Here is a 27341-nt window from a genome sequence, read left to right as displayed (position 1 = left end):
GAGCCCAACGCAGGGCTTGAACTCACGGACCGCAAGATCATGCCCTGAGCCAAAGTCAGATGCCTAACCGACTGAGCCATCCAGGTACCCTGCCCCCCCATTAGTTGAGTCTTAAATATGATCATAAGATCAGATGTTTAGAAGATCTTTAAAGTGTAAGATAAGTAGTAAAAATAAAATACCCAACAAGGTTGACCTCAGTTATATAGAAGAAATTATTTTGAAAGCCATATACTTGTAGATTTTAATGTGCCATCAAAGGCCAGAATAAATTATCTTCCTAAGGCCACCTTGCTAATAATAAGGAACAGAAATCATACTTGGTCCCACCTTAAAGATACTTTCTCTTGACTTCTCTAGTTTTTTTCAAACAAGAAACTCAAATCACTGCAGAATTCTCCTTATTACTCTGTACTGTATATCTAAACAATATGGTTGGTTTCATGGTTTGTTTTTATTTGAGGAAATTATTGAATACCTGGAAACAGGCCCCCCCCCCCCAAAAAAATGGTGACAACCTTTGGGGGAGGGGAATTGAGGATATAATGAAACATTTTTTAAAGTTTTATTTATATGAGTAATGTCTGCACCCAATGTGGGCTTGAACTCACAGCCCTGAGATTAAGAGTCACATGCTGTTCCAACTGAGCCAGCCAGGCACCCCAGAAGTGAGGAATTTTTTTTTAAAGAGATTTTGCTTTAAGCTCTTTGTTCATTTCTACAAAGTCATCTGTTAATACTGTTTTCTTAGAGTAAATGAAGAAACTTAATGAGGAAACTCAAAGCAATTTCTTGAGAAAGTGAAATCACAGTTTCAAAATTCACATGTGGGTTTTATACAACTTTCTTTACAGTCCTAGTAAATTCTTTTTTTTCTTTTCTTTTTTTTTTTTAAATAATTTTCTTCCCTTCCTTTTAAAATAGTAACATTGAGCAGTTTTGCTGTTATTTCAAAGAACTGCCCGCTGTGGAGTTAAGGAATGGGAAAACAGCAGGAAGGCGAACATACCACACCAGGAGCCAAGGGGATAACAATGTGTGAGTTCTAAGAATATGTCCTTTCTGGCTTTGAGCTACAAAACAAGTGACTCTTACCGGTGATTTCCATTTCATTATGTGAGTTAATAGGCACATACATTTTAAAACACTCTTCTAAAAATTGTGTTTAAGTATGTAGCTGGTAATCTTAATAATTGTTGGAATTCTTTTATTTCTGTTTACCTAATGGGAGGATAAATTTAGCTCTCTACTTATTAAGTCTTTGTGGATTTGAGCTCTCAAATTGATATCTATATATGAAACACAGTTCTAGGTTTAGACCAGCATGAATATCATTAGCCTTTGTGAGTTGATTTGTCTTATAATAGTAGATAAACCTCTTTTGGCTAATAAAATTAATTTGTAGTCCTCACATTAATTATGGGGCAATGCAATCAATTTTTAGTTGACACGGAGAAGGGAAAATTGACAAATGATTATTGAGAACCGATATGTATGCAAATTCAGTGCAGCTGTGCTCTATTTGGGGTTCAGATAATCTCTATTATCTATTATCAGTGGGCACATTTTTTCATATTTTAACATTACTGAAATAAGGCTATGATTTATAATTGGTATATATTTTAACGTAATATTCTTTCTGCCTGCCCATTCCTGCTCCCACACACCCCATCCCCACACATTCTGAAAAACCATTTTACGATCTGACATTATTCTGCTTAAGAGGCTCAGGGAAATTACGATAGAACATGTTAGAATAGTGTACAGTTTGCATAGAGCCAAAATACCAGGGAACTTTAGAGCCAGGCATTGGAGTAGGGAGTAGTCATACCACTATAAGTGATGTCTTTAAGAGTTTACTTTGCTAGCAGCATATAGAATGAACTGGAAAAATGCCTGCATTCAAGGAGACTTCACACTTTATAGTATTTGGGTTGGAGGGGATAGCAGTGAAATAAGGAGGAAAAAATACATTTTCAGAAAAATTAAGGACGTATGAGTAGTACTTGATGCATTAGTGTCATTTAGGGTTTAGTTATAAATTGCAGAAATTATCTCTGGCCATCTTAGGCAGAAAAAGAATTTATTCAAAGTCTGTTGGTAAGCTATTACTGGATGGGTGGAAAATCAGGTCTGGCATCTAGACATCCAGAACCATAGCCACGATCACCCCATGGAACTATCCCATAAGGATATTACTGTCCTCTAACACACTTCCCATTGTGACACCAGAGTTCCTGTTGCCAGCACTGCTGGAGTTGAGTGCTGGGTGAATGCTGCGGTTTCTGCTATTATTGCTGCCTCTGTACTCCAGGTGATGTTCTTTGTCACCAGAAGGAATTTGCCACTGCCCCAGCTTCTTCGCCTCACTAACTTCTGCTTCAAATAGGCAGGACCCAGGCCATGTACCTGAGTGCTGGCTGCAAGGTGGTTTGAGAAAGCAAGTATCTGGGCTTTCCAACTTCCATAGTGGGAAGCAGGCTCTGACTCTTACCCAGACTCTTAACGTGGGGAATTCCTCAAATACAGGAAGAAGGTTCAGGTACTAGGAAGCAAAAAATATGGTTTGTGAGCACACTACTGGATGACAAAGGTTGAGCTATTAGTGAGATACTCTGAGAAACCAGTCAGGTATCTGTGAGGATGGTAGGTGTATTGACAGACACAGGTATTGAAGTTGTTTGGTGATGTTTCAGTTTAACTGGTTATTGGAGGTGTTTCATTCTAGCTACCTGCATAGGAAAACAAAATTAATAGTGACTTAAACAACCGTTGTTTATTTTCTCGTGTAAAAGTTAGAGATTATCCCTCTAGGGCTGTTTGACACCATCATCGTGCTCCTTGTAGCTTTCTGTTCCACCAACCCTAGGGTAGGGCTGTCATCCACATAGTTCAGAGTGGTGCTGGATCGCCACCATTTTGTCCTTCCAGCTAGAAGGAAGAAGGAAGGGATTAATGACGACTACTCTTTCTCTTTAAGGAAATTTCTCAGAAGTTGAACACACTCAAAGTTTTTTATTCCAGGAGTTCTTACACCAAGCAAAAATTGGAAGTTCTGTTCCTATGAGAGAAGAGAATGGTTATTGGGCGGTAGTAGGGAGAGTATAGAGAGCAGCTTTAGTGTACATTGGGTTTGAAGTGACAAAGGACATTCAGAAGAAAATTCCCCTTGGAAACTGGAAAAACCTGACTGAAATGTGGTCATGAGAGAATCTGGCTTTTAGATTTGGATTTGGGAGTCATGGTGTAGAGCTGAGTGTTGAAGCTTCGTGATCAGATGAATTGTCTCAGACAGAAATGAGCCGATTCTCACACACTGAGGTCTGGGAAGTGCTCCTTGTAAGTGGTAAGAAGGAAAACTACAGGAAATGGAGAAAGAGATTCTGTTACTTAAAAACTTAAAAAGTTTTTTAAAAATGTACATTTTGAAGTAATTTGTAACTTCTCTATTGCTTTATTGTACAAGTATGCCATTACTCTGGCACACTCCATGTTCGCTGTGGGGTTCAAAAAACCTGGTTTTGTCTATAATTGCTGCTCTTTATGTGGGTTTTTGAGATGCTCTTACTTAACTGTCAGAATTAGGTTAGAAGAAACCAAACCCTTTTTATGTTTTCATTTTTTTTAATATATTTATTTTTTTTAATTTACATCCAAGTTAAGCATATATGTTTTCACTTTTATTATGAGTTGTAGCCAGTTGGACATTATGCATTGAAATAGTAGCCTCTCACTTTCTTCTTTTCCAGGTCTTTGGTCGAAGAGTTTAGAAAGACACTCTGTGCTTTATGGCAAGGTAGCCAGACTGCATTTAGCCCAGAGTCCTTATTTTACGTTGTTTGGAAGATCATGCCAAATTTTAGGTAAGTATTACTTAATGAAGCATATTTTAAAAATCAATATTAGTCTTCATACTATTCCTGGAACAATTTCCTATGAAGCGGTGGTATTCTAAATAATAAAGACTGGCTTTATTTTGTTTTGTTATTAAAATGAGAAGAACAAGAGTTGGATCATTTGACTAGACAAATGTGTATGTTTAAATAATATATAGACATTAAAAATGACTTTAACAAAGGGTAAAGGGTAAGGGCAGTGCCTGGGTGGCTAATTCCGTTAAGTGTCTGACTCTTGGTTTTGGCTCAAGTCATGATCTCACGGTTCACGAGATCAAGCCCTGGGTCGGGCTCTGCACTAACATGACATTGACACCTTGACACCACAGAGCCTGCTTGGGATTCTCTTTCTCCCTCTCTCTTTCTGCCCCTCCCCTGCTGGTGCACACATGTTCTCATGCACTCTTTTTCACACACACACACACACACACACACACACACACACACACACACAGGGAGTAGGATATTTTGTTCTGAAAACAAAGCCCTTATAAATAACTTAGGTGCTCTAGGAAAACATACTGGACAAAATTTCCTTGATTCTTTCAAAAAAAAAAATTTTTTTTTAATTTAAATTTTTGTTAACCAACATACAGTGAAGTATTGGCTTTGGAGTAGAAGTCAGTGATTCATCACTTACATACAGCACTCAGTATTCCTCACAGCAGGTGCCCTCCTTAGTACCCATCACCCATCTAGCCTGTCTCCCACCCTCCTCCATCAACCCATAGTTTGTTCGCTATCATTAAGAGTCTTTTGTGGTTTGTTTCCCTCTCTTCTCTTACTGCCTCCCTCCCATATGTTCATCTGCTTTGTTTCTTAAATTCTAAATATGAGTGAAATCATATGGTATTTGTCCTTCTCTGATTAATTTATTTCACTTAGCATAACACATTCTAGCTCCATCCACATCATTGCAAATGGTAAGATTTCATTCTTTTTGGTGGCTGAATCCATTGTATATATTGTATACATACAATACATTGTGTGTGTGTGTGTGTGTGTGTATATATATATATTATATATATATTATAATATATATATACCACATTTTTTAAGAAAATTTTTAAATGTTTATTTGTTTTTGAGAGAGAGAGAGAAAGAGAGAGCGAGAGTGCTCAAGTAGGGGAGGGGCAGAGAGAGGGAGACACAGAATCCGAAGCAGGCTCCAGGCTCCAAGCTGACAGCACAGAGCCTGATGCGGGGCTCAGATTTAGTAACCGTGAGATTATGACCTGAGCTGAAGCTGGGCCATTAACTAACTGAGCCACCCAGACGCCCCATAGCACATCTTCTTTATCCATTCATCAGTCAGTGGACATTTGGGCTCTCTCCATAATTTGACTATTATTGATAATGCTGTATAAACATTGGGGTGCACGTACCCCTTTGAATCTGTGTTTTTGTATCCTTTGAGTAAATACCTAATAATGCAATTACTGAATCACATGGAAGTTCTATTTTTAGTTTCTTTTTTTTAATGTTATTTATTTATTTATTTATTTATTTAATTGTATTTTTTATTTTTTTAAATTTACATCCAAATTAGTTAGCATATAGTGCAACAGTGATTTCAGGAGTAGATTCCTCAGTGCCCCTTACTCATTTAGCCCCTCCCCCTTCCCACAACCCCTCCAGTAATCCTCAGTGTGTTCTCCATATTTATGAGTCTCTTCTGTTTTGCCCTCCTCCCTGTTTTTATATTATTTTTGTTTCCCTTCTCTTATGTTCATCTGTTTTGTTTCTTAAAGTCCTCATATGAGTGAAGTCATATGATTTTTGTCTTTCTCTGACTAATTTCACTTAGCCTAATACCCTCCAGTTCCATCCACGAACTTGCAAATGGCAAGATTTCATTCTTTTTCATTGCCAAGTAATACTCCATTTTATATATATATATATATATATATATATATATATATACACACACACACACACACACACACACACACACACACACACACCACATCTTCTTTATCCATTCATCTATCGATGGACATTTAGGCTCTTTCCATACTTCGGCTATTGTTGATAGTGCTGCTATAAACATGGGGGTTCATGTGTCCCTTTGAAACAGCACATCTGTATCCTGTGGATAAATGCCTAGTAGTGCGATTGCTAGGTTGTAGGGTTCTGTTTTTAGTTTGTTGAGGAGCCTTCATACTGTTTTCTAGAGTGGCTGCACCAGTTTGCATTCCCACTAACAGTGCAAGACTGTTCCCCTTTCTCTGCATCCTTGCTAGTAGCTTTTGTTTCTTGTGTTAATTTTAGCCATTCTGACAGGTGTGAGGTGGTATCTTATTGTGGTTTTGATTTATATTTCCCTGATGATGAGTGATGTTGAGCATCTTTTCATGTGTCTGTTAGTCATGTGGATGTCTTCTTTGGAAAAGTGTTCGTTTCTTCTCTCCGTTTCTTAACTAAGTTATTTGTTTTTTGGGTGTTGAGTTTGATAAGTTCTTTATAGCTTTTAGATATTAGATACTTTCAAACTTTTATGAAGAATAATTACCATATACACCATCTTGTTATTTCAACTAAAAAAAAAATTCAAATGCAACTGCAGAAATATGTGTCTTACATTTCACTGTTTGGGCTGGGTTCTAAAGGTGTTAGAAGACTAGTCAAGGCTAGTCCATCGGGATTCAGTTTTCAGAAGGTAACTGGGCCACATCCTAATGTGCCTGTGGAGTCACTGTGTTTTCCTTGCTGTCTCTGGCCTCACTTGAGAAGGGAAATAGCCTTGCTGTCAGAGGAATCTGCCTCTTCTCCTTGGTTAGTCATCTCTGTAGGGATTCAGGCAGTAGCAGATTTGAGGCACTGCAGGTGTTTGACAACAGTCTTTGCTACCTTCTGCTGATTTCATCCTTCTGAAACGTGTCCGTGCTCTTGCTAGTCAGGATGTGGGCATCTAATGTATATTCCTCTCCTTTAAAAACAAACAAACAAAAAACACAACAGCCTGCTTTAGTAAAAGTTAGCTCTTTTTCTTGCTCTATTGCCTAATAGTAGTTTAGATATATTAGTAATATAAAGAAATGTTTAAAAGGTAATAAACAGAACTGTCATTTGTTACCTTAACTTGAAAAGTCTAGCCTTGAGGACCTGAGGTGATCGACTGTTGTTCCCCCTGGTCTTTGTTTTGAAGGAAATTTCTTTTATATATCATGCCATTTAAATCCGCTTCCAGAGGAGATAAATTTTGTAAGGATTTTAAAGTTTCTTTTGTTTTTTTTTAATTTTAAAAAATCTTTAATGTTTATTTTTTGAGAGAGCATAAGTGGGGGAGGGGGAGAGTGACGGGGGACAGAGGATCCGAAGCAGGCTCCACACTAATAGAAGTGAGACCAATATGGGTCTCACAAACTGCGAGATCATGACCTGAGCTGAAGTCGGATGCTCAACCAACTGAGCCACCCAGGTGCCCCAGGATTTTAAAGTTTCTTGACTCTAAGTAGGAAAGGTGGAAATGACGGTTTCATTTACCACTAACCAAGTTTGGACTTAATATTAACATTTCTAACACAGTCTCCTAGTTAGACTCTTGGTAGGGACTTAGTCTTTGTGTTTTGTAAACTATATATTTATAAATACATACATATTTTTATATGTTTTTATATAGCTTATATGTTTTATAAACTATATTAAAATAGTTTCTATTTATTGAATGCTATGTGCCCAGTACTTTACGTCTTTTATGTCTGACTTTAATTAAAAAACCCAACAGTAAAATTTGTCAAGGTAGGAAGGGTTAGCCCCATTTTAAAAAAGATAAAACTGAGACAGAGGAGGTAAACTTGTTCAGTCTTAAGCATCTAGTAAGTGTAGGACCAGAATTAGAACCCAGGTCTTTGTGGAGTTGGTAAATGATAGATGTGTGAGCAGTAATTTGTCTACATGCCTGAATAAAGCTCACCAACTAACTTTATACTATTCTGCTTGGTCCCCGTGGTGACTCAGGTCCTTTATTTTTCTTTCTTTTTTTTTTTTTTTTAAGTTTATTTTTTTATTTTGGGAGAGAAAGAGAGCATGAGTAGGGGAGGAGCCAAAATCAAGGGTTGGATGCTTAACCGACTGAGCCACCCAGGTGCCCCTCAGGTCCTTTATTCTTAATCAGTTTAGAAACAGTATGAAACTTGTATTCAATAGAATTGTACTTTTCTTCTAAGTCTGCCCACATCTCTGCCCTTTGTATAAAGTTTCTGTAGCCTGTGAGCATGATTTTATTTTTAGCTGCTTAATTTTGTACATCCTGTTCCCTTACCGATGAAAGGAAAGGACTCTTGGAAAAGGTAACCACGTTTCTGTTTATTTAAGGATGGACGGCACCCTAGATCTGAGAGGGGTGGCCCCATTCCCTAGAGAATAAATTGGATTATTTTCTAAAAAAAAAAAAAAAAAATTGAGAAATGGAGTGATTCCTACACATGAACTCTTAGATTTCCTTACTGACTGATGAGAGTAGAATGACTGTGTGTTGTTCGCAGGGCTTTCATTTAGTTCTGCAGTAATTGAGATTGTTCCCCATTGTCTTTTAATCAAAGAATAATTTTTTCTTGGTTAGATCTAGATCTTGAGATTATATCAAGGATAAAGCTTAAGTGTAATGTTACTGTACAACACCCAGGTGTGAGTCAGGGAGGTGTGGGGCTTTCTTCTTAAAGCTGTTACTCCTATTAGGTGTGCAGGGTAAAGTTCCTATAGTGTGCCTATGTAGAAGTGTAGGGAGTCTTGAACTATGTTTTTGTTATATTTATGATCCCCAAATAAATGTTTTAAAAATGTTAGTAAGTGGGGTGCCTGGGTGGCTCAGTCTGTTAAGTGTCTGACTTCGGCTCAGGTCATGATCTCATGGTTCCTGAGTTTGAGCCCTGCATCAGGTTCTCTGCTGTCAGCACAGAGTCTGTTTCAGATCCTCTGTCTTCCTCTTCCCCTGCCCCTCCGTCACTTGTGTGTGCTCACTCAAAAATAAATAATAAAACATTAAAAAAAAATGTTAGGAAGCCCATTTTCCTGATTAAAACCTATGACAGTGTCTCGGGAATTTGATCCCTTGGAATGAAATAAAAACATGCATCTGGAAGTAGGAACAGCTTTCATTCATTAAATAAATGCAGAAAAGAATACACTGTAAATGTAATCAGCACCTTTGGGTATAGAAACCACCTAAGCTATTCTTTCTTTTTCCCTACTCAGACCAAAAGCCAGCAGGTAAACAATTGCCAAAGTTTGACCTTCTCAACATGCGTATCTACTTACCACACTTCTTACTGCTACCTAGTATGTCCTGCTTTTCCTGTCCTTTTCCTTTTCATAAAAGTACCTTTACGTTTATGTTTTTTAAATAGATAAAATACAAATGGCTCCAAATTTCCAAAGATGAAAAAAGGAATATACAATGAAATTTTTTTCTTTTACTGTATTTACCAGCCATTCATTTTGTTTTCTGGAAGCAGTCATAGTTACTAGATTTTTTTGTATCCTTTTGGTGATACTCTGTGTATGTACAAGTGTGGGGGGTGTGTGTATAATTTTTAACAAATGGTAACAAAATTTTTTTCCTACTTTGAAGTGATTCATATTAGTATCAATAACTTTCTTTCTCTGTTCATTTTATGGCCACATAGTGTTCTACTTTATGGTCGTATCATAATTTATATACAGTCCCCTACCAGTGGTTATATAGACCATTTCTTTTGCTGTTGGAGACAGTGCTGCAGTGGATAGTCTCATACGTGTATGTGCAAGGTTCTAAGAGAGCAGTTGCTGGTTCAAGAGACAATTGCTGGGTCAAAAGATAATGGCTTTGGGGTGCTTGGCTGGCTCAGTTGGTAGAGCATGTGACTCTTGATCTGACTCTTGATCTCAGGCTTGTGAGTTTGAGCCCCACATTGGGCATAGAAATTACTTAAAAGAAAGATACTTGCTTTTAATTTTGATAGGCCTTTTTTTTTTTAACTCCTTGCTTTCCTTAACATGATGTTTGTTGTCTCATTGCCTCTGTATCTTTGTTATGTTTGTCCTATGGGATTTGCTTTATGATGCCCAGTTTCTTCTTTAAGGTCAAGTTTAATGCTACCTCTCCAGGAGAGCCTCTTGATAATTCAGATCAGGTCCTGGTATTTATTCCCTTGCTTCTTATATCATTTTTGTGCTGTCTCTGATTTCAGATAAACTTGACTTAATATGTATTGGCCTTGACTTCTCAAAATCGAGTTTTCTGTAGTTTTGTTTTTATCAGTTCTTGTTGTAATTAATGTTTAAAAATGGTGGGTGAATAAAGTACCGAAACATTATTTTTATATTTGCTAGCTAACTTGGCTTTGTAGAGAATATAAAAAATATCTTTGTGGATAACAAATAAGTCTTTGCATGTGAGATCTTAATTTAATGGTAATCTTATAGGTATGCTGTTAGCAATTTATAATTAAGTAGTACTATTTCTTCTGAGTAGGAGTTTTGCTTTTGTATGTTTTTGTGTGTTTTGTAAATAAAAACAATCATGTTTGTTATTTTCACTTTTTGGTATTTTTATCTCCGAGAAACTCAGCCATGGTTGATTCCACAAAATGGATAGGAATAGATAATTGTAATTGATTTTGGTATTTCAGATAATTTAGAAAAAATAGTAACAATTATTTTATGAATGTTAAAGTTATTTAAAAAATAAGAACACGACCTAAAATTAGAGTATGTCCTAGGTATTTTAGAAGAAGTTTTCTCTGGAATGATAAAATTTGATTCTGTATAGGCATATTCTGTTCCCTATTGGACTTTGCATTTTATGCATTACGTACTGGTACTGCCAAAACAGAGCATAGTCAGTAATGTACAGGTGTATGTCACGACTGTGTGTGTGTTGGCTTCATACAGGAAGTACTTGCATCTGTTTGTATTCTGTGGTATCTGTTTCATTACTTGGAATGTCTGCTTTTCACACTTAAGCCCAGGTACAAAGTAGCATTTTCTTTTACTATTCTTTATTGGAACACTTCTTTATTTGTACGATGTGAGTAAATATAGCTTGTCTTGGGGCACCTGGATGGCTCAGTCAGTTGAGCTCCTGACTCTTGATTTTGGTCTCAAGGTTCGTGGGTTCGAGCCCCACGTTGGGCTCCATGTTGACAGTGCGTTGCTTGCTTAGGATTCTCTCTCTCTCCCTCTCTCTCTGCCCCTTGCTTGCACTCTCTCTCAAAATAAACTTTTAAAAAAATTTTAAAAAACATAGCTTGTCTTATCGTGCCAAAAATTGTTGTGAAGAAACAGTTCCCCCTGTATTCTTATACGTGGTGCTTCAGCAGTGCCCCTCTTTCTCGTCTCCTTCACTCAGAAGGGATGCTTCATGATCTTTTGGGCTTTTTATATTTGCATTGTGGTCGCCAACCATTATTTCTCACAGCATCTTTATGACACAGATTTTCTGTAAGCATTAAGGAGGTAATCTTTATCTAAGGTTACAAACAAATGGAGGTAAGGAACAGTATTAAAACTGGAGCCACTGTTTTTTCCCCCTCCGTCTTTACTTTCTTAATTCTGGTCTGTCAGAGAGATACCAGTTGGCTTTTTTTTTTTTTTTTTTTAATGTTTATTTATTTTTGAGATAGAGAGAGACAGAGAATGAGCCGGGGAGGGGCACAGAGAGAGGGAGACACAGAATCTGAAGCAGGCTCCAGGCTCTGAGCTGTCAGCACAGTTGACAGCGGGGCTCGAACTCATGAACTTTGGGATCCTGACCTGAGCTGAAGTCAGACACTTAACTGACTGAGCCACCCAGTTTTTTTATAAATCTATTTCCTCACTAATTCACAAGTACTTGCTCGGGTGACGTCACTGAAATGATTTGTATCCAAAACAAACATTGCATCCAATGTGAGGAGTGTTTCCTTTAAACATGATTACCAACCAAGAGAGACCTAAGTTGAATGCAAAGGAAATTTTGAAGCTCCAGATTGTATAATTGGGAAATAATTGAAAAGCTAACTGAAGTTTGTTGGTTGTAACTTACTAAATAGTATTTTTTTAAGACTTTCAGATAAGTCAGTGAAAGTGTTTAAAAATGGAGTTGTAAATGTCTGTTTAGTCAATCAGAAAAATTTCCTAGTCTTAATTTTTTTTTTAATGTTTATTTTTGAGAGAGAGAGGGAGAGAGAGACATGGTGTGAGCCAGGGAGGGGCAGAGAGAGAGGGACACAGAATCCGAAGCAGGCTCCAGGCTCCAAGCTTCCAGCGCAGAGCCCGATGCGGGGCTCGAACTCACAAACTGCGAGATCATGACCTGAGCCAAAGTCGGACACTCAACCGACTGAGCCACCCAGGGGCCCCAAAATTTCCTAGTCTTAGAAGAAAAGAAGCAGAGCCAGTGGTTTTTTTTTTTGTTTTGTTTTGTTTTTTTTTTGTAAAGATCACAAATTGGAACAAAAATATAAGTTATACCTTTATAGAACAGCTGAGTGTTCCATGATCACATGAAGGTTAAAAAAAATGTTCCTGACGGTAAGGGAAGTGTTCGAAAATAATGTGCTTTTATATAAGAAAAGAGAATCGTGGTGTGTTGGGAAGCATTCATGAATGTACATTAGGAAGATTGTTTTTTAAAAAGGAATGGATATGTGTTTGATGAAAGTACAAATCAACATAACTACAAAGTACTGGTTTTCATGACCCATTTCAGAAAAATGATTAGAGATTAGTTTATTTCGGTGAGAGAATAAAACTGTTTTATATGTGATAGAATTTCACATATGATCTGAGATACTAATCTTAACTTTGAGTCATAAAAAAATTGGATGTTATGATGAAAAAGTTTAAAGCACCTCCATAGATATGTAAAAGAACTACCAACTTGGAATACTTTTGACTGAATTTTAACATTTTTGTTTATAGAAGTCTTAGAAGAAATCCTTGAACATATATTGATACTTAGTTGCTAAAGAGATCAGTTAAAGCTATAGTGGTCAAGTGACTTCTGACTTACGTTGCATTGGTTGGGTAGATGTTTTCAATAATTTATGATTTCCAGGAGAAATTTTAGGGAAAGGAGGAAAATATATATTGAGGGAAACTCTGCTTGAAAGAAATTTGTTTGTGGAACCACTGCCTAGAAGAGTGGTGGAAGTTTTGACTCAAGACCAAGCCAGAAAAACTCGTGATTTAAAAGATAAAAAGAACCTTCATGCTAGCAAACTGTAGTCAGAAATGTTTTCTACCCATAGTGTTTTAAAGTACTTTATACGTGTATCATTGCTTGATTATTTTATGTACGTTAACCTCTATAATCTTCAACTGTACCAGCTTCATTTTCTGTCTGCCTTCATTACTGTTCACTTGTCATGGTCTATATTAGTATCAGAATTCCATACAATTTCCTGTCTGAATATAGTACAAGAAGTAAGTTAAGAATATGTTGCTGCTTATATTCAAGTTTTAGGCTAGAGCATAATTGTATATGAGTCAATGCATTTTTTAAAGTATTTATTTAAAAAATGTCTTTTGAATCAGAGATTAGCAACCAAGTATAGACTCTTTAGAAAGTTAAAAAATTAGTATCTTTCAATCTAAAAAAATAGTTTTAAATTCCTTATCTCTTATAACAGTAGTTTAGACCTAGTTTTCTGGTGAGGGCAACATGTGACACTTTTAACATTTGAGCATCTTCTAGAGAGGCCATGTGTGATAGTGGGAAAGCTCGGAGTCCATCTAGGAGAAATGGGTTAGAGTTTGTCCCATCTCTGTAAGTCCTTTGTTATAGAACTTAGGCACATCATACACCCCTTTTCTTGCCCCCTCAGTTTTTATCTCTAAAGTGAGTTCAGTTGAGATCACTGCAAGCCCAGTTAGCTCTAATGTTCTGTGTTTTCACACTTGTTTTAGGAGAATTGTTCCTCATGGAGAAATTTTAGAAATTCTCCCTGAAGAGAAGTAAAACCTGGGGCAAGCGGGGGGACTGTGCTCTGAGGTGGGACTGCAGCCCTTCGCAGTGCTTTGCCTTCCTGAATGTTTGGCTGGACAGGTGGAGCCTCCCCAGTGACCGTTGTTTCTTTTTGCTTTAGGGGCTATCAGCAACAGGATGCCCATGAATTCATGCGATACCTTTTGGACCACCTGCACCTGGAACTCCAGGGCGGTTTCAATGGCGTTTCCCGCTCAGCAATTCTGCAGGAGAATTCTGCTCTGTCTGGAAGTAACAAATGTTGCATGTAAGATGTAGTTTTCTTCTTTTGTTTTTAGGAGGAGCGCAGACATTTCTGTTGGTGTTACTATTTATTAGCTTTGTAATGGAAGGTGGAGAGTTTTCCTGGATCTTTGGTGAAATTTTTGTGCACTTGAATTTAGTAACAAGTGGGTGAGCATGTGCCTCCTGCTTCCATACCAGAGGCATCCTGTACTTGCTTCTTGGTGTAGTACCGATTGTTTTTGGTATATTTTAAAATATGAAAAAGAACAGAAAATATTTTGTACAATTTAGCATTTAAAAATTCCTTGCCAAATGTATTGAATAATGTTTGGGACACTTAATTTTCTTTACTAAAATAATTATATTTATTCAGTAGAAACAAAGGCTTAAAATATTTTGAATGTAAATTTTCCTTACATTTGTTCTTGAATGAAATTGAGGCCTTTGTAAGTTCTCAGAATTTTTCTTGCCTCTCAGTAGGAATAAAACAAACCTTTTAGATTGTTTTCCCGGGTACTAAAACCCCAAAATATACATTGAGATTAGAAAGTTTATTTTGCTTGAGGTTGGGATGATTTGCTGTTATTTCAGGCTGATTTTGTTTAAGTGTAGTCTCCTTTTGTTCAAATTTTTTTGAATTGACCTGTGTCAGAAAGGGATTTACAAGACAAATTTTTTGTATTGACCTGTGCAGGAAAGGGATTTACAAGACAAACTCCCTAGAGACAGAAGGAAAAGAGTAAGTAATATATGGGGGTCACTATAGTATTGCCTTGCAGTTCACAAATCTGATTTAATTTGGAATTAGGGTCCTTATAATGACAGAGCAGCCTCATAGCTAATCTGGCTGTATCAGAGAAGGGCAACCATTTGAATTGCCATGCTTTTCAAAATGTTTGGCTCTCTGGGTCCTACTGGCTATGATTCCAGTTAGAATCCAGTACAGAAAGGGAGGGATCTGTGACCTGGTAGAACTCTTCTTGATGCTAGCACCAAGTTGACGGTAGTATTAAGTGAAAACTTCTGCTTTGTATTTTATGATGGAATTTCATACACTAAGAATATTGAACTGGGCCTTTATCAAGGATAGTCTGTGTGAGGTGAGAGGGTATATGTTTTATTTTATTTGATGCCCAAGGCACCCTCATGGGAGTCACAATGTGTAATAGTCCTAGGATGATCTTCTAGTAACTGATGAGTTTTCAGCATTAGCTCAATCTTTTCTTGATATTTTAAAGAGTAGTAATTGTAAGTTCCATTAGTGAGTTAGGAACAAAAAGAAGAAAATTATCATTTCAGGATCTAAGCATCCTATTTGCTAAAACTGCAAAAAAGGTCTCCTCTGCACTGTTTACTTGTGTAAACACATCCAGCCCTGCTGAAGGTGGGGATGGTAGAAATAAATGACAGACGTGTTCTTTTTAGTACACAGAAAATCATTACTGCCAATATAAAAGACCCTAGCGGCGTGAGGCTGTCCAAGGAACTAATATTTAAACACTCTTATAACACAGTTATAATAAATGGGAAAGCAGTGTTGAAATTATTTATGAATCTCGTTTTAAATCATTTAATGCCATACACATCACATAGTCAAGACTTGATTAGTATCCTTTTCTCAGTGGAAGAAATAAAGCAGTTTCCATTTTAACTAAGGGTGTCATTGTATGAGAACATCAGTATGAAAAGATCATAGTCCCTTTATTTCAGTAGTTTTTTTGGTGTGTCCTTTATTTATGACATAGATATTCCACCTGAAACCTGAAGTGGCTTTATGTCACATAGTTCCAATGTATCTTCCCTTTTTTAATTTACTAAATCTAGATATCTTATGAAAAACTTAAAAAAAGATGAAGCAACAGTGTATTTCTTTGCCAGTAAGGAACAGAAGCCTTTCTGTGGAAAAGGAAGCAAACGTTTAAAATAATATAATTGCTCAAGTAGGTTTTGTCTGTCTCATCATTGCAGTGGGTTTAATTTTGGAGCAAATCAGAAAGTACGGTTACGTATGTTAGAAGTATTACTGCTTGCAAGTGACAGAAACCACCTAAAATTGCTATAAGCAGAAAAGGAGCATTTACTGACTTAACTGCATACGTAAGTGCACAAAGGTTAATAATACACAAGTGTTTGTGGTAGGTACTATCAATGATAGCAAATAGTTGAAACCACCTGAAAAGCCATTACATTATATTGGTTAAATTAAGAAAAGGAGCATAGTGTTAAGAGCATCTGCTCACACCAGATCAGCTGTGTGACCCTGGGCCAAGTTGGACCTCAGCTTCCTGGTCTCTGAAGTGGGAATAATTGTATCTACTTCATAGAGTTGTTTTGCAGATGAATTGATTTAATACATGGAAAGTACTTTGAATGTAGTTCAGCATCGATTCAGTGCTCTCTAAGTGTTTGCTAATCCTGCTTTCATGGTGTACTTTCTTGGTGGTTCTTGAGTCTATTACGTGTTCGTACTGTGGCATGCCATACTGCTGTCAAAGAGAGTGAGGTACGTGTTCAAGACATATATTTTGAAAAAAAAAAAAAAAAGCAAAATGCAGGTATGAGCCTAATTATTATGCTAGTAGAAAAGCCTTGAAATAATTTGAAGGCTTTCTTTTTGGTAAGCACTTGTCTGAAAGCACTGAATGTGTAGACTCCATTTCATCTTCACACCAGGCCTCTGAGGTAGGTAGATGTTATTCCTGTGGGACATGTGATGAAGCTGAAGCACAAAAAGTTAAGTACTTTAGGGCTATTGGTTTTGGTTTTTTGTTTAATCATTCTCAACGTATACTCTTGATCTCAGCAAGGAAATTACAGTATTATTTTAAGTGAGCTTTTTAAAAGACTTGTTGACGGTAACATCTAGCCTTCAACTGTGAAGTCATACCTCCATCAGTAATTAGTATGTATTACATTTCTTTACCTTTTTTTCCTCAGCCTGACAGTTGACCATGTAAAAAATCTAAAACTATCCCTGAGTGAAGTTATTCAAAGTAATTGAGAGAGCTCCATATGAGAGACTTTGCAGAAATTTGAATATAAGGTTGTTTCCCTTTTTTCTGAGGGATATATTTGTGGGTAAAGGGGTCCTCTTGTCCTGAGTATAGGCATGTGCGTGATCTGTTAGTAATGACAAATGTCCAGGGTTAGTGGCTTTTGGAGAAATCAGTGGAATTGGAAGTGGTAGTGGGGGGGAGGGGGGGCAGTGGCTTAAACCTTTTATTTGGTAGATATCTCTATAGCGTTAAAGTTTTTGTATTTCATAATTTAAATAAAATATTTAATAAGATACCTGTTAAATAAATGACATACATATTTCCCCAAAGGGGAGCTTTGTACATATTTTCCATTTTTTACTGAGGTATTTTCCTCTGTGGTGATTTTCTTTAGAAATGGAGCATCTACGGTTGTCACAGCTATATTCGGAGGTATTCTCCAGAATGAAGTTAACTGCCTCATATGTGGGACAGAATCTAGAAAGTTTGATCCATTCCTAGGTAAGACATACTTGGCATGTGGAGATAAAATAATGTATTAAAATGACCGTAAAGAGATAAATGTACAAATATGCCAGTTTTTGAAATTCTTTTTTGAGTGTGGTATATGCCTTTAACAGCTGTTTTCCTATTTCCTTTTAAGACCTTTCATTAGATATTCCAAGTCAGTTCAGAAATAAGCGCTCTAAGAATCAAGAAAATGGACCAGTTTGTTCATTACGAGGTAAAGATACTTTAATGTTGTAGTTTCCACCTGAATAGACTCATAAACTCCATCTACATGTGCTATGATGTTAATTGCTTTAATGAACTTGTGTTATAACAAAAGTCAAACCTGAATGTCTTTTTCTATCAAACAAAAGAATGTGTGCCAGAGATACTAAATCAGACATAAGGTATTTCTCACCTTTTTCTTTAATACTGATTTAAAATTGAGAGTCTGTGACAGTTTCTGACCTAATGAAATAGAATTCATTTTGTGGATATACCACTAGTATCCATAGAAGGAAAGAACACTCAGCTAAATTTTTTTAAGTTAGGGTGTTATTCTTTTCTGTGACTAAGTTTTAGAAATCTATTGATGCTACATCTGTTGGTTAAGCCTGAGGCCTTGATTTTAAAAGCAGGACTATGAGATTTGGAACAGATTTTTTCTTTGATGAGTGTTAACTACTTCAGTCAAGGCGAAAGACTGATTTCTGACCAGTTACTAAAGTGACTGGTTGTTCTCACTGATCATAAAAAGAAACTAAGATAGGAGAAAGAGGGCCTAGTGTGTGTTCTTTGATTAAGTAACTCTACACTGAAGGCAAATAAGAATTTATACCTGAATTGTCTGTTCACTGAAAGTAATTCTTTTTTCTTTCAGCTGTTCTAGGGAGCATTGTCATAAGGATTTTTATATGTTTAGTATTTTATATATTATATATATCCATTTATATATATACACATACATACACACAAAGTCTTTTCCTACAGAAAATTCTAATTGGTCTATAACTACAATGTCCACTGTGGTGAAGTCATACCACATAGGTGGTTGGTAAAATTTAAAATTCATTTGCTTAGCTGATCAATAACCACATGTGACTAGTGGCTACTGTATTCGCACAGATGGAGAACATTTCCATTATTGCGGGAAGTTCTGGGCAGTACTGCTCTAGAATCAAATTATCCAAGTAGAAAAGAGTAAAACCACCACCACCATCACCTAGTAAAAATAACTGTTGGGGGAGGGGCAGGCTTGTCTGTGTCAGGTACATTGGGCAGCATCTAGTTTTGTTAAAAAAGGAGCAGCATAGGTGCTTGTAGCGCTGTTCCTCAGGTAGTATGTTGAAATCTCTCGGGGTGGCTGTCCAAGACACTCGACTCCTGTAAGACAGGAAAGAAACTGGGTATGAAAACATTTTCTAGATGCTTTCAGTGCCTCACCTTTGCAACAGTATTGATGGTCTCTTTTGAACAGAAGAAATTTAAGCAAATCCTATCTGCTCCTCTTCCCTGTAAAAGACATGGTTACAGGTTTCAAAAATACCACAATGTACTTGGTATCAAATGTCAGATTATTTTCTCTTTATGTTGATGGCATGTGAGCACAAGCTAACTTAATCATAAGACAAACATTTGATCATTTAGCGAGGAAAGCAGTGAGAAATTATTAGTTATTGTCGAAGTCTGGTTATCTAAACTGGACATGGCTTCATTTTATAACTCCTTCAATGAGAACAGTAATAATGCTGACATTAGTTAAGAAAAACCCACAAATGTTCTTTAGTACAGATATGTGAATATATATTTGAACAGTATTTCCTAATGTTTAACAAAACCCAGTAAGTCCAGATGATCTTGGAAGACCCAGAGACCCTGGTTTGTTCAGGCTTCTTACCTTCCTTCTGCACTGTGTGCCCCTATCCTGAATTGGTTGTGTACATGGTTATTATAGTCCCCTCTGGCATTTCACTTACTACCTATTCCAGAATGCTGTAATACTCAAAGACCTTACTCTCTGGAGACTGTCCAGCAGGGGAGAGTGTATGACATAGCTTAAGTGGTTGATTGGTAGTATAAACAAGTGGCAAATGGCATCTGCCTTGCTTCCCAAGTGGTATTTTTCTTGGCATAGACTCCCTGAAACCTGATTTGATTGGGATTTAGCTTCAGGGGGCCCAGACCATCCTGAGGGGTTTAGGGTTTGGCTGGAAACAGGTTTCCTGTATTCTCAGCTGGTTTTCCTTTGAATTTTCAGACTTGATTTTTATTTTATTAAAGAGCTTACTGTTGGCTTAAAAAACTAGACGGTAGAGTTGGGTATCTCCTCATTCTTTCTGTTTACCACTGTTATCAATTAAAGGTACTACTTTTCTTGGGACATCCAGAATGTGATGAATTTTAGTCGATATGCATTTCTTTATTAAACAGATGGAGATGTGATTACCTTTCACACGCTTTTACATGCTTTATGCAAGGATTCCTTGTGTGGTTTCTGGAATGTTAATTGATAAGATTAGTTTTCATAGAAAGGAAAAATATGGTGAGAAAGATCCCTGGAATTTGAAATTATGTAACTGAAAGCATGCATATCATGAGAAGCTAAAATAACCCCAGTTCTAAAATCTCACAAAGATGGCATCAAAAAGGAAGATATTATTATAGACCAAAGAATCCTACATAAAATATTAGCTAATAGAATTTAGTACTGTAGTACAATAACATAAAGAGATCAAGTAGGATTTTTTCCAGCAGTGCAGGACTGATATATTGGGAAGGAAGCATTTCTTCTGGCCATCAAAGTCCTAGGTGGACTAAAAACCAAGTTGACATGAGACAGATTAGCAGGAGAAAACCAAATTTAATATCTTATATATGGGGAATGCACACAGCCATGAAATTCTGAAGATAAGCAACATGAGGTAAGGAGAGGGGTAGGAGGGCAAGGAGTATTAGCAGGAAGGTGAGAGGAAATGTTTGGAAAATAAAGGTGGTCCTGTTACATAGGGAAGTTTCTTCAGTAAAGATGTATCTCTTGTTCATGGTACAGGCTCGCCTTTCCAATGTAAATTTAGGCAGTTGAGGGAAAGGTTAAGAGCTTTTCCTGAATTTTAACTTAACAGAATGTTCATGCCAAAGTGGCCTGTCTTTGGGGCTGCCTGCCCTGGGCCCCTGCAGTTTCCTCCTCTGAAACTTCCCTCAAGTTTCACACATTAAAATTAAGCCGGTTGATTGTTCTGTCTGGTTGAACCAGTCCTGGTCAGTAGATCAGTTCAGTTAAACTCATTTTGGGGGGCATGATGCAAGTGTGTTCTCAGAGTTAGGCCTTGAACCAATCAGGTATTAAATAAGAGGCATTTCTGTGGAAACACAAAGAGCAGTTAGTGATTAGATCAAATTTTAAGCTGGTGTCTGAGTTTTGAGGGTAGCCAGTTGAGAAGATTTCTAGATGTCAAGCTTAAAGCGTTTTCAGTGCAGTGGCAGTCTGACAGATTTTCTCTGGTTTGTAGTTTGAATGTCTCTGGTGATCTTTTTGAATGGCCCACAGAGCAAAAGGCATGAAGAGTGCCTGTATATGCTGATGTGTTTATTTCTCTGAGGTTTACATAAATTTATTCATATTTAATTTGGAGAGCTTCAGGGGAAAGGGCAGTTTTAGTTCTCAGATGAACTCAATGTAGAAGGTTGGGACAAAAATTAAAAATGTGGAGAGTTATAGCTAGGCATCGTAGGAAACTAGAAGAAATCAGCATCTAGTCTGGATTATAATGAACAGTATTAGAATCTAATAGGTATGTTACTGAAACCTGTTTAATCACCTTTCGTAGAGAGCCAAATTAATAACTCATTTGTTTGTAAAATCTAGTTTCAAAAAAACGTGGCCTGATCATTTATATAAGTGCAGCAGGAATAGCAATAAAACCTGCTTTGCCTGGAGCTTTTTCTAGGTTGAAGCTTTAACAGCCTCTTGAGACCACATCCCCAACAAAACATCATCACAACTTCTGCAATACCTATAGATTTGGGTGAATTCCTCTCTTCCCGAGGTCCCCAAAATATCCTGAGGTTCCTGTACTTGTCAGGAATTAACAACATTTACTCACCTGGTAAGGCTGCTGAGAATTCTGTAAGCAAGGTACTAAATTGATATCTCTGAGGGGCTTTATTGGCTCCTTAAAGCTGTCTGGTCATATCTGAATTTATGCATGTATTAAATGTGACATTCCAGTCAAAGCCTTGGTTATATAACCAGTGTTTCCAATTGTGTCCTGTTACAAGGAGAACAGAATTGAACTTGTGCAAATAGTTATAAGAATACTTACTGAGAGTTTCTGAATTCTGGAGGGTTCAGGTAGAGAAAAAGATGCAAGTTTCAATTTGTTCCAGTGGTAGTATTCTATCAAATTGCTCTAAGTCATTTAGCTTAAGAGAAAAAGTGTTGTTTTTTTTTTAATCTAGAAAAACAAAGCATTTTAGAAAGTCAGCAATGTGGTAAATAAAAAGTCATAAAATTTCAAATTACCCTTTTCAGTTCTTTCATTTCCATGTCATTAATTCTTGTTTTGGGTTGAATCCAGTTTTTCTCGTAGTTCAGAAATTCTTACCAGTTTCATGGTAAGAATTCAGTTTTATGATCTTAAGCTTATCAGAAACCTATACTTAGAGTTCTTTATGTGAGTCTCACTGAAGATAAGGCACATCTGCAGTACCATCAGAGTAAAACAGTGACTGCATCAGAGTTCATTACACTGTAGAGGACAAGGAAATTTGGTTATTTCTGTGACACACAACACATAATAACATACTAGGACATCAGAGTGCTAGGGGTTTTATGTAAGATATTTGACAACATTTCCCACATAATTTAACATACCTAATTAGTTTAATTTCTCACAAAAACTTTGAAGTATTCTAGGACCACTCTCAAACACCTTACATTGTGGTCAAAAGACTTCATATTAGAATCACAGATCATTATGAAACAATAATTATCTATTTAACCAAAGTGACAGTAAAAGATTTCAAAGGCAAATATAGAACCTTACATAGTTGTGAGCAAAATTTAGCTTTTTTAACACTGATTATTTAAGAAAACTGGAGTCTAGTTAAAGACTTGATAAATAAGCATTCAGTGATCATTTCCTCATTTCTAGGCAGATTACCTTTAAAGATTAAAAACAACAACATTTGTTTATAGTTTATGTTTAAGAAAACCTTGGTCTTTTAGCAAAGAGAAAAACTTAAGTTTATCCTAATCTTAGCCAGTACCGATCATATATAAAATTCCTTTCCCATAAACCTTCTGAAACCTCCTTTATATTCACTTCTTGTTTTAAGTTTTCCCCTCTTTAAAAAACCAGTCTCCCTTCACGACAAAATTTTCTTTTCCCTAAACAAAAAAATGTATTCCTATCCCTCATACTTTTTTCTACCAAAACCACATATCTTTCTTTCCTCCCATATGGAATCGTTTCTCTTATTGTTTCTAGTAGTCTTAATTACATTTATTAGTTTCTAGTGAAAACTAAGTGGTAAGCAACTATGAAGTTATACAGTATTCTTTAGAATGGCGAATTTGTGAATACATTTCATAATTTCTGAAAACACAGTTTTTCAGTAAAAAACTAGTTTCTCTATAAGAAGACAAAAATAAATTAACCTATGTTCAGTACTTACGGTTTTATTTTACTTTATTTGGAAATGACCTAGATATTCAATAAATTTCACTTAACCGATCATTTAACTTAGTTTCAGGGATTTGGGAAACTAAAAGTTTACCTACGAATCTTTTTATCTTATTTACATCTGTTTGCTTGTTCTTAACAATTCCCAGAAAACTTCATGAAGCGTTAGACAAAAATCAATATTTTTTTTTTCCTGATAAATTTTCAGAGGTGAACTTACTTGACTTTCAGTAAACACAGGTAGGATGACAGTCTTAACATTTCATGCTAACTCTAAAGACATGTTTTTTAGTTAAACCAACTTTAAATTAGCTTTTGTACTGAAAATTTCCCAGATCATGCGAATTTGGAAAACATTTGGGTTAGTTTCTGTCTTTCTGAGTTTTGGAATTCCCAGTACTTACAAGTGCTTGGCTTCAAACCAACTAAAAAGAACTCTTTTACAAATTAATTTTGGTGATACCTTCTGGAGATAGAGAAAATATCTTACATTTATAACATATACGAACATACACAGTCAAGAGACAAAATATTATAGCTTTTGTTTTTACTAATAATTTGTGGAGAGGACATTTAAGGCCCAGTTGCCCTTTATTTACAAACTTCCCTAAAGTTTGTATTTCAAAGGAATGGCTTTTAGGTCCTAGAGAAGATGCGGACAGAAAACTTAGATCACAAAGAATCCCAAGTTTTCTCCAAAATGGAAATCTGGAGCATATCTGCCTATTACCAGAGGTGCTGGAATCTGGGCACAAGACATTTTAGCAGTATGCATTTTAAAAAGGTCTTTTATTTTTTCTTCAGTCTCAGGTGACTGTGAACTGTGTTTAAAGACATGATGAAATTTATAATTTTAGGGGTGCCTGGGTAGTTGGCTAAGTGTCCAACTCTTGATTTTGGCTCAGGTCATGATCTCACAGTTTGTGAGATAGAGCCCTGCACTGGGCTCTGTGCTGACAGCGAGGAGCCTGCTTGGGTTTCTCTCTCCCCCTCTCCTGCTCACGTTCTCTCAAAGTAAATAAATAAACATTAAAAAAAATAATATAAAGAAAAAAATTTGTTTAGAGTTTCAGGGCAATTGAGATTTAAAACTTACTATTATTTTTTTTAAGTATAGGACAATTTTGTTCCAGTATCCTGATCTTTTATCATAAATAGCTACTAACATTTTGAGGGGAATAGGCGAGCTTTAGGGATTGGTAAAAATAGCTGGGATTTGACTTGATACTAGAGTTGCATTTCTGGTTTTGGAGAGGTTTGTAAGCCAACTGTTTCTAATTCCCAAAGGACTGGATTACAGTCAGAATATCAAGGGATTGGCTTGCCTTTTTAAATTAACCCCCCTCTCTCCCTTTTTTTTTTTTTATTTTTTTAACTAAAATGGGAATCAACAGATGTAGTAAAGTCCATATCAAGCAATTTAACAAAAGCCTTCTTGCAGCATACATAATTCAGTCTTGGCTTCTGTTAGCCCCTGAATGCTGGTCTTGCGCAGATCGTTTGTGTGAGGGTCTGGGAGAAAGTTTGGTCTTCTTTTCTTTGTGAAGGGGGTCTAGGTTACATCTGCAAAGTATATTGCAAAGGAATGTCTCAAGCTAGCAGAGGGTACTTACAGAGCCCTGGAAGGTAGGAGCAAAGCAAGCCTTATTGCCAGTCTCAAGTGCTTTTGTCAAATTTATTACCTGGCTTTCAGCCTCTACATTAGCAACATGTATTCTTTGAACCCAGAGATTTAGCTGCCTGTAATTCTTGGTAGGAAAAGGGAGGTTAAAACAAGTAGATGAGGCCAGATTTTAAGGGGATTTTACATTGGATGTGGACATTTATTTTTAAGTCTTAGGCCTGATTTCTGTTCAGCTTGTCAAGGGAGTCCCTAAGCCTCACTGTTCTCTAATAAGACCATTGAGATCTCTCTATACAGAGTGTCTTTCCTTTAAATATAACCAATTTAAAGACCATCTATGAGTAGGATCTATTAACAGTGACTCCAATTAACCTTTTAATGGCTGAACCAAAGAAGCAAGAAGCATCCAAAAAGGGCATAGATGATACACCCCCCATGATCTAAAAATCTGCTCCCAAAATTAGTCTAAGAAAGCAAAGACATTCATTTCACAGTGTGGTAAGGATGGTAAAAACAGGTTCTCTGGTCTCCCAGGAAAACACAAGATTCCTCCAGTCACAGCCTGCTAATCTGTGACACTGGGCAGGTGCTGATGGACTGGGACTTGCCAGCATGAACAGGCAATGGTGACTGAGATGGCAATCACTTTTTTTTTTTTTTTGAGAAAGAGAGAGAATCCCAGGAGGGGCAGAGAGAGAGAGAGAAGTTGGGCTCACCAGAAGCAGAGCAGGAGCTTACCCGAAGCACGACTCAAAGTCATGAACTGTGAGATCATAACCTGAGCCAAAGTCAGATGCTTAACGACTGAGCCACCCAGGTGCCCAAGATGACAAAGATTACAAGGGTGTGGGACCTCCCATAACAAACACCCCTGAGAGCTGCCTTGGCCAGAGGGAGAGTCCAAGCCCAGTCTATTCCACTGGCCATGAGGCTACCCTTTTAGGATATAGAATGAGATGAAAGAAAAAATATCTTCTATACATGTTAACAGCTTTGGCTAAACCTTGGGTTTCTTGGAGCCACATGAATACCTAGAAGGAATGTGCTGTAGGTTTGGGGACTGTGTGTTATATTGCAATGTACCTTGTTGCAAGGAAGTTTGTTTGAGGCTAGTGGGTAAACCTAGTGTCAATCTAACCTGTTCTGTGATCAACTTACCTATCACAAGAGTCTTCTTGAGACAGCACTCTAATAGCTTTTAAGTGCTTGATCTGTGCCCACCAGTTTTGGGGCTTTAGCTTCCAAGATGTCCCTTAGCAACAGTCTTTACCTTATGTGCATATTCAAAGTTCATATGACAAATGACTTAAAACACAAACAGAAAATCCCAACAACTTTTTTTGGGAGGAAATGGATCAGTAACCAAAAGGGGACTCTACCAAATTCAACCAGAGTTGCTTAGCCTAAGGAACTAGGTTCCACCAATATTTTCTACTACTAATTTAACTTAGCAAGAGAGAGGAGGACTCTCACCACTCTTGGTGTACTGGACTCTGCAGATAGAGATTTTGGGAGGTTGACAGGGTAAGAAATCTTACCTTCTGCCGGGTGTATGTCAGATGTCCCAAGGATCTCCGTTGCAGTGGTGTCTGGTGAGTTAAAGTATCCTACTGACTATGTCAGCTGTTGAAGAAGAATTTCCTCTGCCCTTCAAGGTCCTTCTCTCTGGGCAAAGAACCAAAGTGACTCAAGATAGATTAACTGGGTAAAATCAAATTTAGGTATGTACAGGGAATCCACACAGACTTGAAATCCTGAGGACCAACATGAGGCTTTCACAAGCTAAGGAGAGGGGTGGGGGTCTGAGGATCAAAGGGGAGAAGAGACGTTTGTAAAACAAAGATTGTCCTGTTATTTAGGCACATAAGTTTCTTAGTTAAAGAGGAATCTCTTCCTGGTGAGCTGGCAGTTGAGGGGGAGGTAAAGAGCTTTTCCCGAGCCTGCTGAACCTGCTGGGTTTTGTTTGCTTTAACTCAAAATAATGTTCATGTTAAAGTGGCCCATCTTAAAAAAAAAAAAAAAAAAAAAATTGGGGCACCTGGGTGGCTCAGTCGGTTGTGTCAGACTCTTGATTTTGGCTCAGGTCATGATCCCAGGGTCATGGGATCAAGCCCCATGTTGGACTCTGCACTGAGTGTGGAGCCTGCTTAAGATTCTCTCCCTCCCTCTCTCTCTTCCCCTCTGCCCTTCCCCTCCACTTGCACTCTCAAAAAAAAAAAAAAAAAAAAAAAAAAAATTCAAAGTGGCCTATCTTGGGGCAGCCTGCTCTGGCCAGCTGCCTTACGCCCCTGCAGATGAAATATTGGAAAATATAATTTAATGGGGGAAGATAAAAACACCCAAATAGGTTTTGATACAATTCCAAAGAAATCGCTGATTAAAGAAGGAAAAAAACCTTTTACTGACTCTTAGTAAGCTAGGAATAAAAATGTTAATTTGATGGAGATTATCAAAAGCTGTCAGTGATCTTCATAGTTA

At 37.1% G+C, this 27341-nt stretch overlaps 1 protein-coding gene and 1 long non-coding RNA gene across 8 annotated transcripts in view; one reads left to right on the top strand and one right to left on the bottom strand.

Moving 5' to 3' along the window:
• USP3 (ubiquitin specific peptidase 3) overlaps window positions 1-27341 on the top strand; it is a 106452-nt gene that overhangs the window by 56946 nt on the left and 22165 nt on the right. For 5 of the 7 annotated variants that reach the window (XM_019441856.2, XM_019441855.2, XM_019441860.2 and 2 more), the window contains 6 exons: window positions 925-1038; window positions 3750-3863; window positions 13946-14092; window positions 14765-14809; window positions 17461-17567; window positions 17710-17790. In XM_019441856.2, coding sequence (XP_019297401.1) covers window positions 925-1038; window positions 3750-3863; window positions 13946-14092; window positions 14765-14809; window positions 17461-17567; window positions 17710-17790 — 608 coding nt within the window. The remainder of the gene's footprint in view (window positions 1-924; window positions 1039-3749; window positions 3864-13945; window positions 14093-14764; window positions 14810-17460; window positions 17568-17709; window positions 17791-27341) is intronic. The other 2 variants (XM_019441857.2, XM_019441861.2) reach the window with 1 other exon arrangement.
• LOC109262879 (uncharacterized) lies at window positions 5540-27015 on the bottom strand. The gene is made up of 3 exons (XR_008417067.1): window positions 26402-27015; window positions 21659-21823; window positions 5540-6825 (listed from the first exon to the last, which is right to left on the bottom strand). It is a non-coding gene; the product is annotated as an uncharacterized LOC109262879 (long non-coding RNA).

The sequence above is a fragment of the Panthera pardus genome, unplaced genomic scaffold (genome assembly GCF_024362965.1).
Source record: "Panthera pardus isolate Hobbes unplaced genomic scaffold, ASM2436296v1 HiC_scaffold_24, whole genome shotgun sequence".
In the NCBI taxonomy this organism is placed as follows: domain Eukaryota; kingdom Metazoa; phylum Chordata; class Mammalia; order Carnivora; family Felidae; genus Panthera; species Panthera pardus.
Note: the sequence above shows the minus strand (reverse complement) of the source record. Positions and strands in the feature narration are given on the sequence as shown.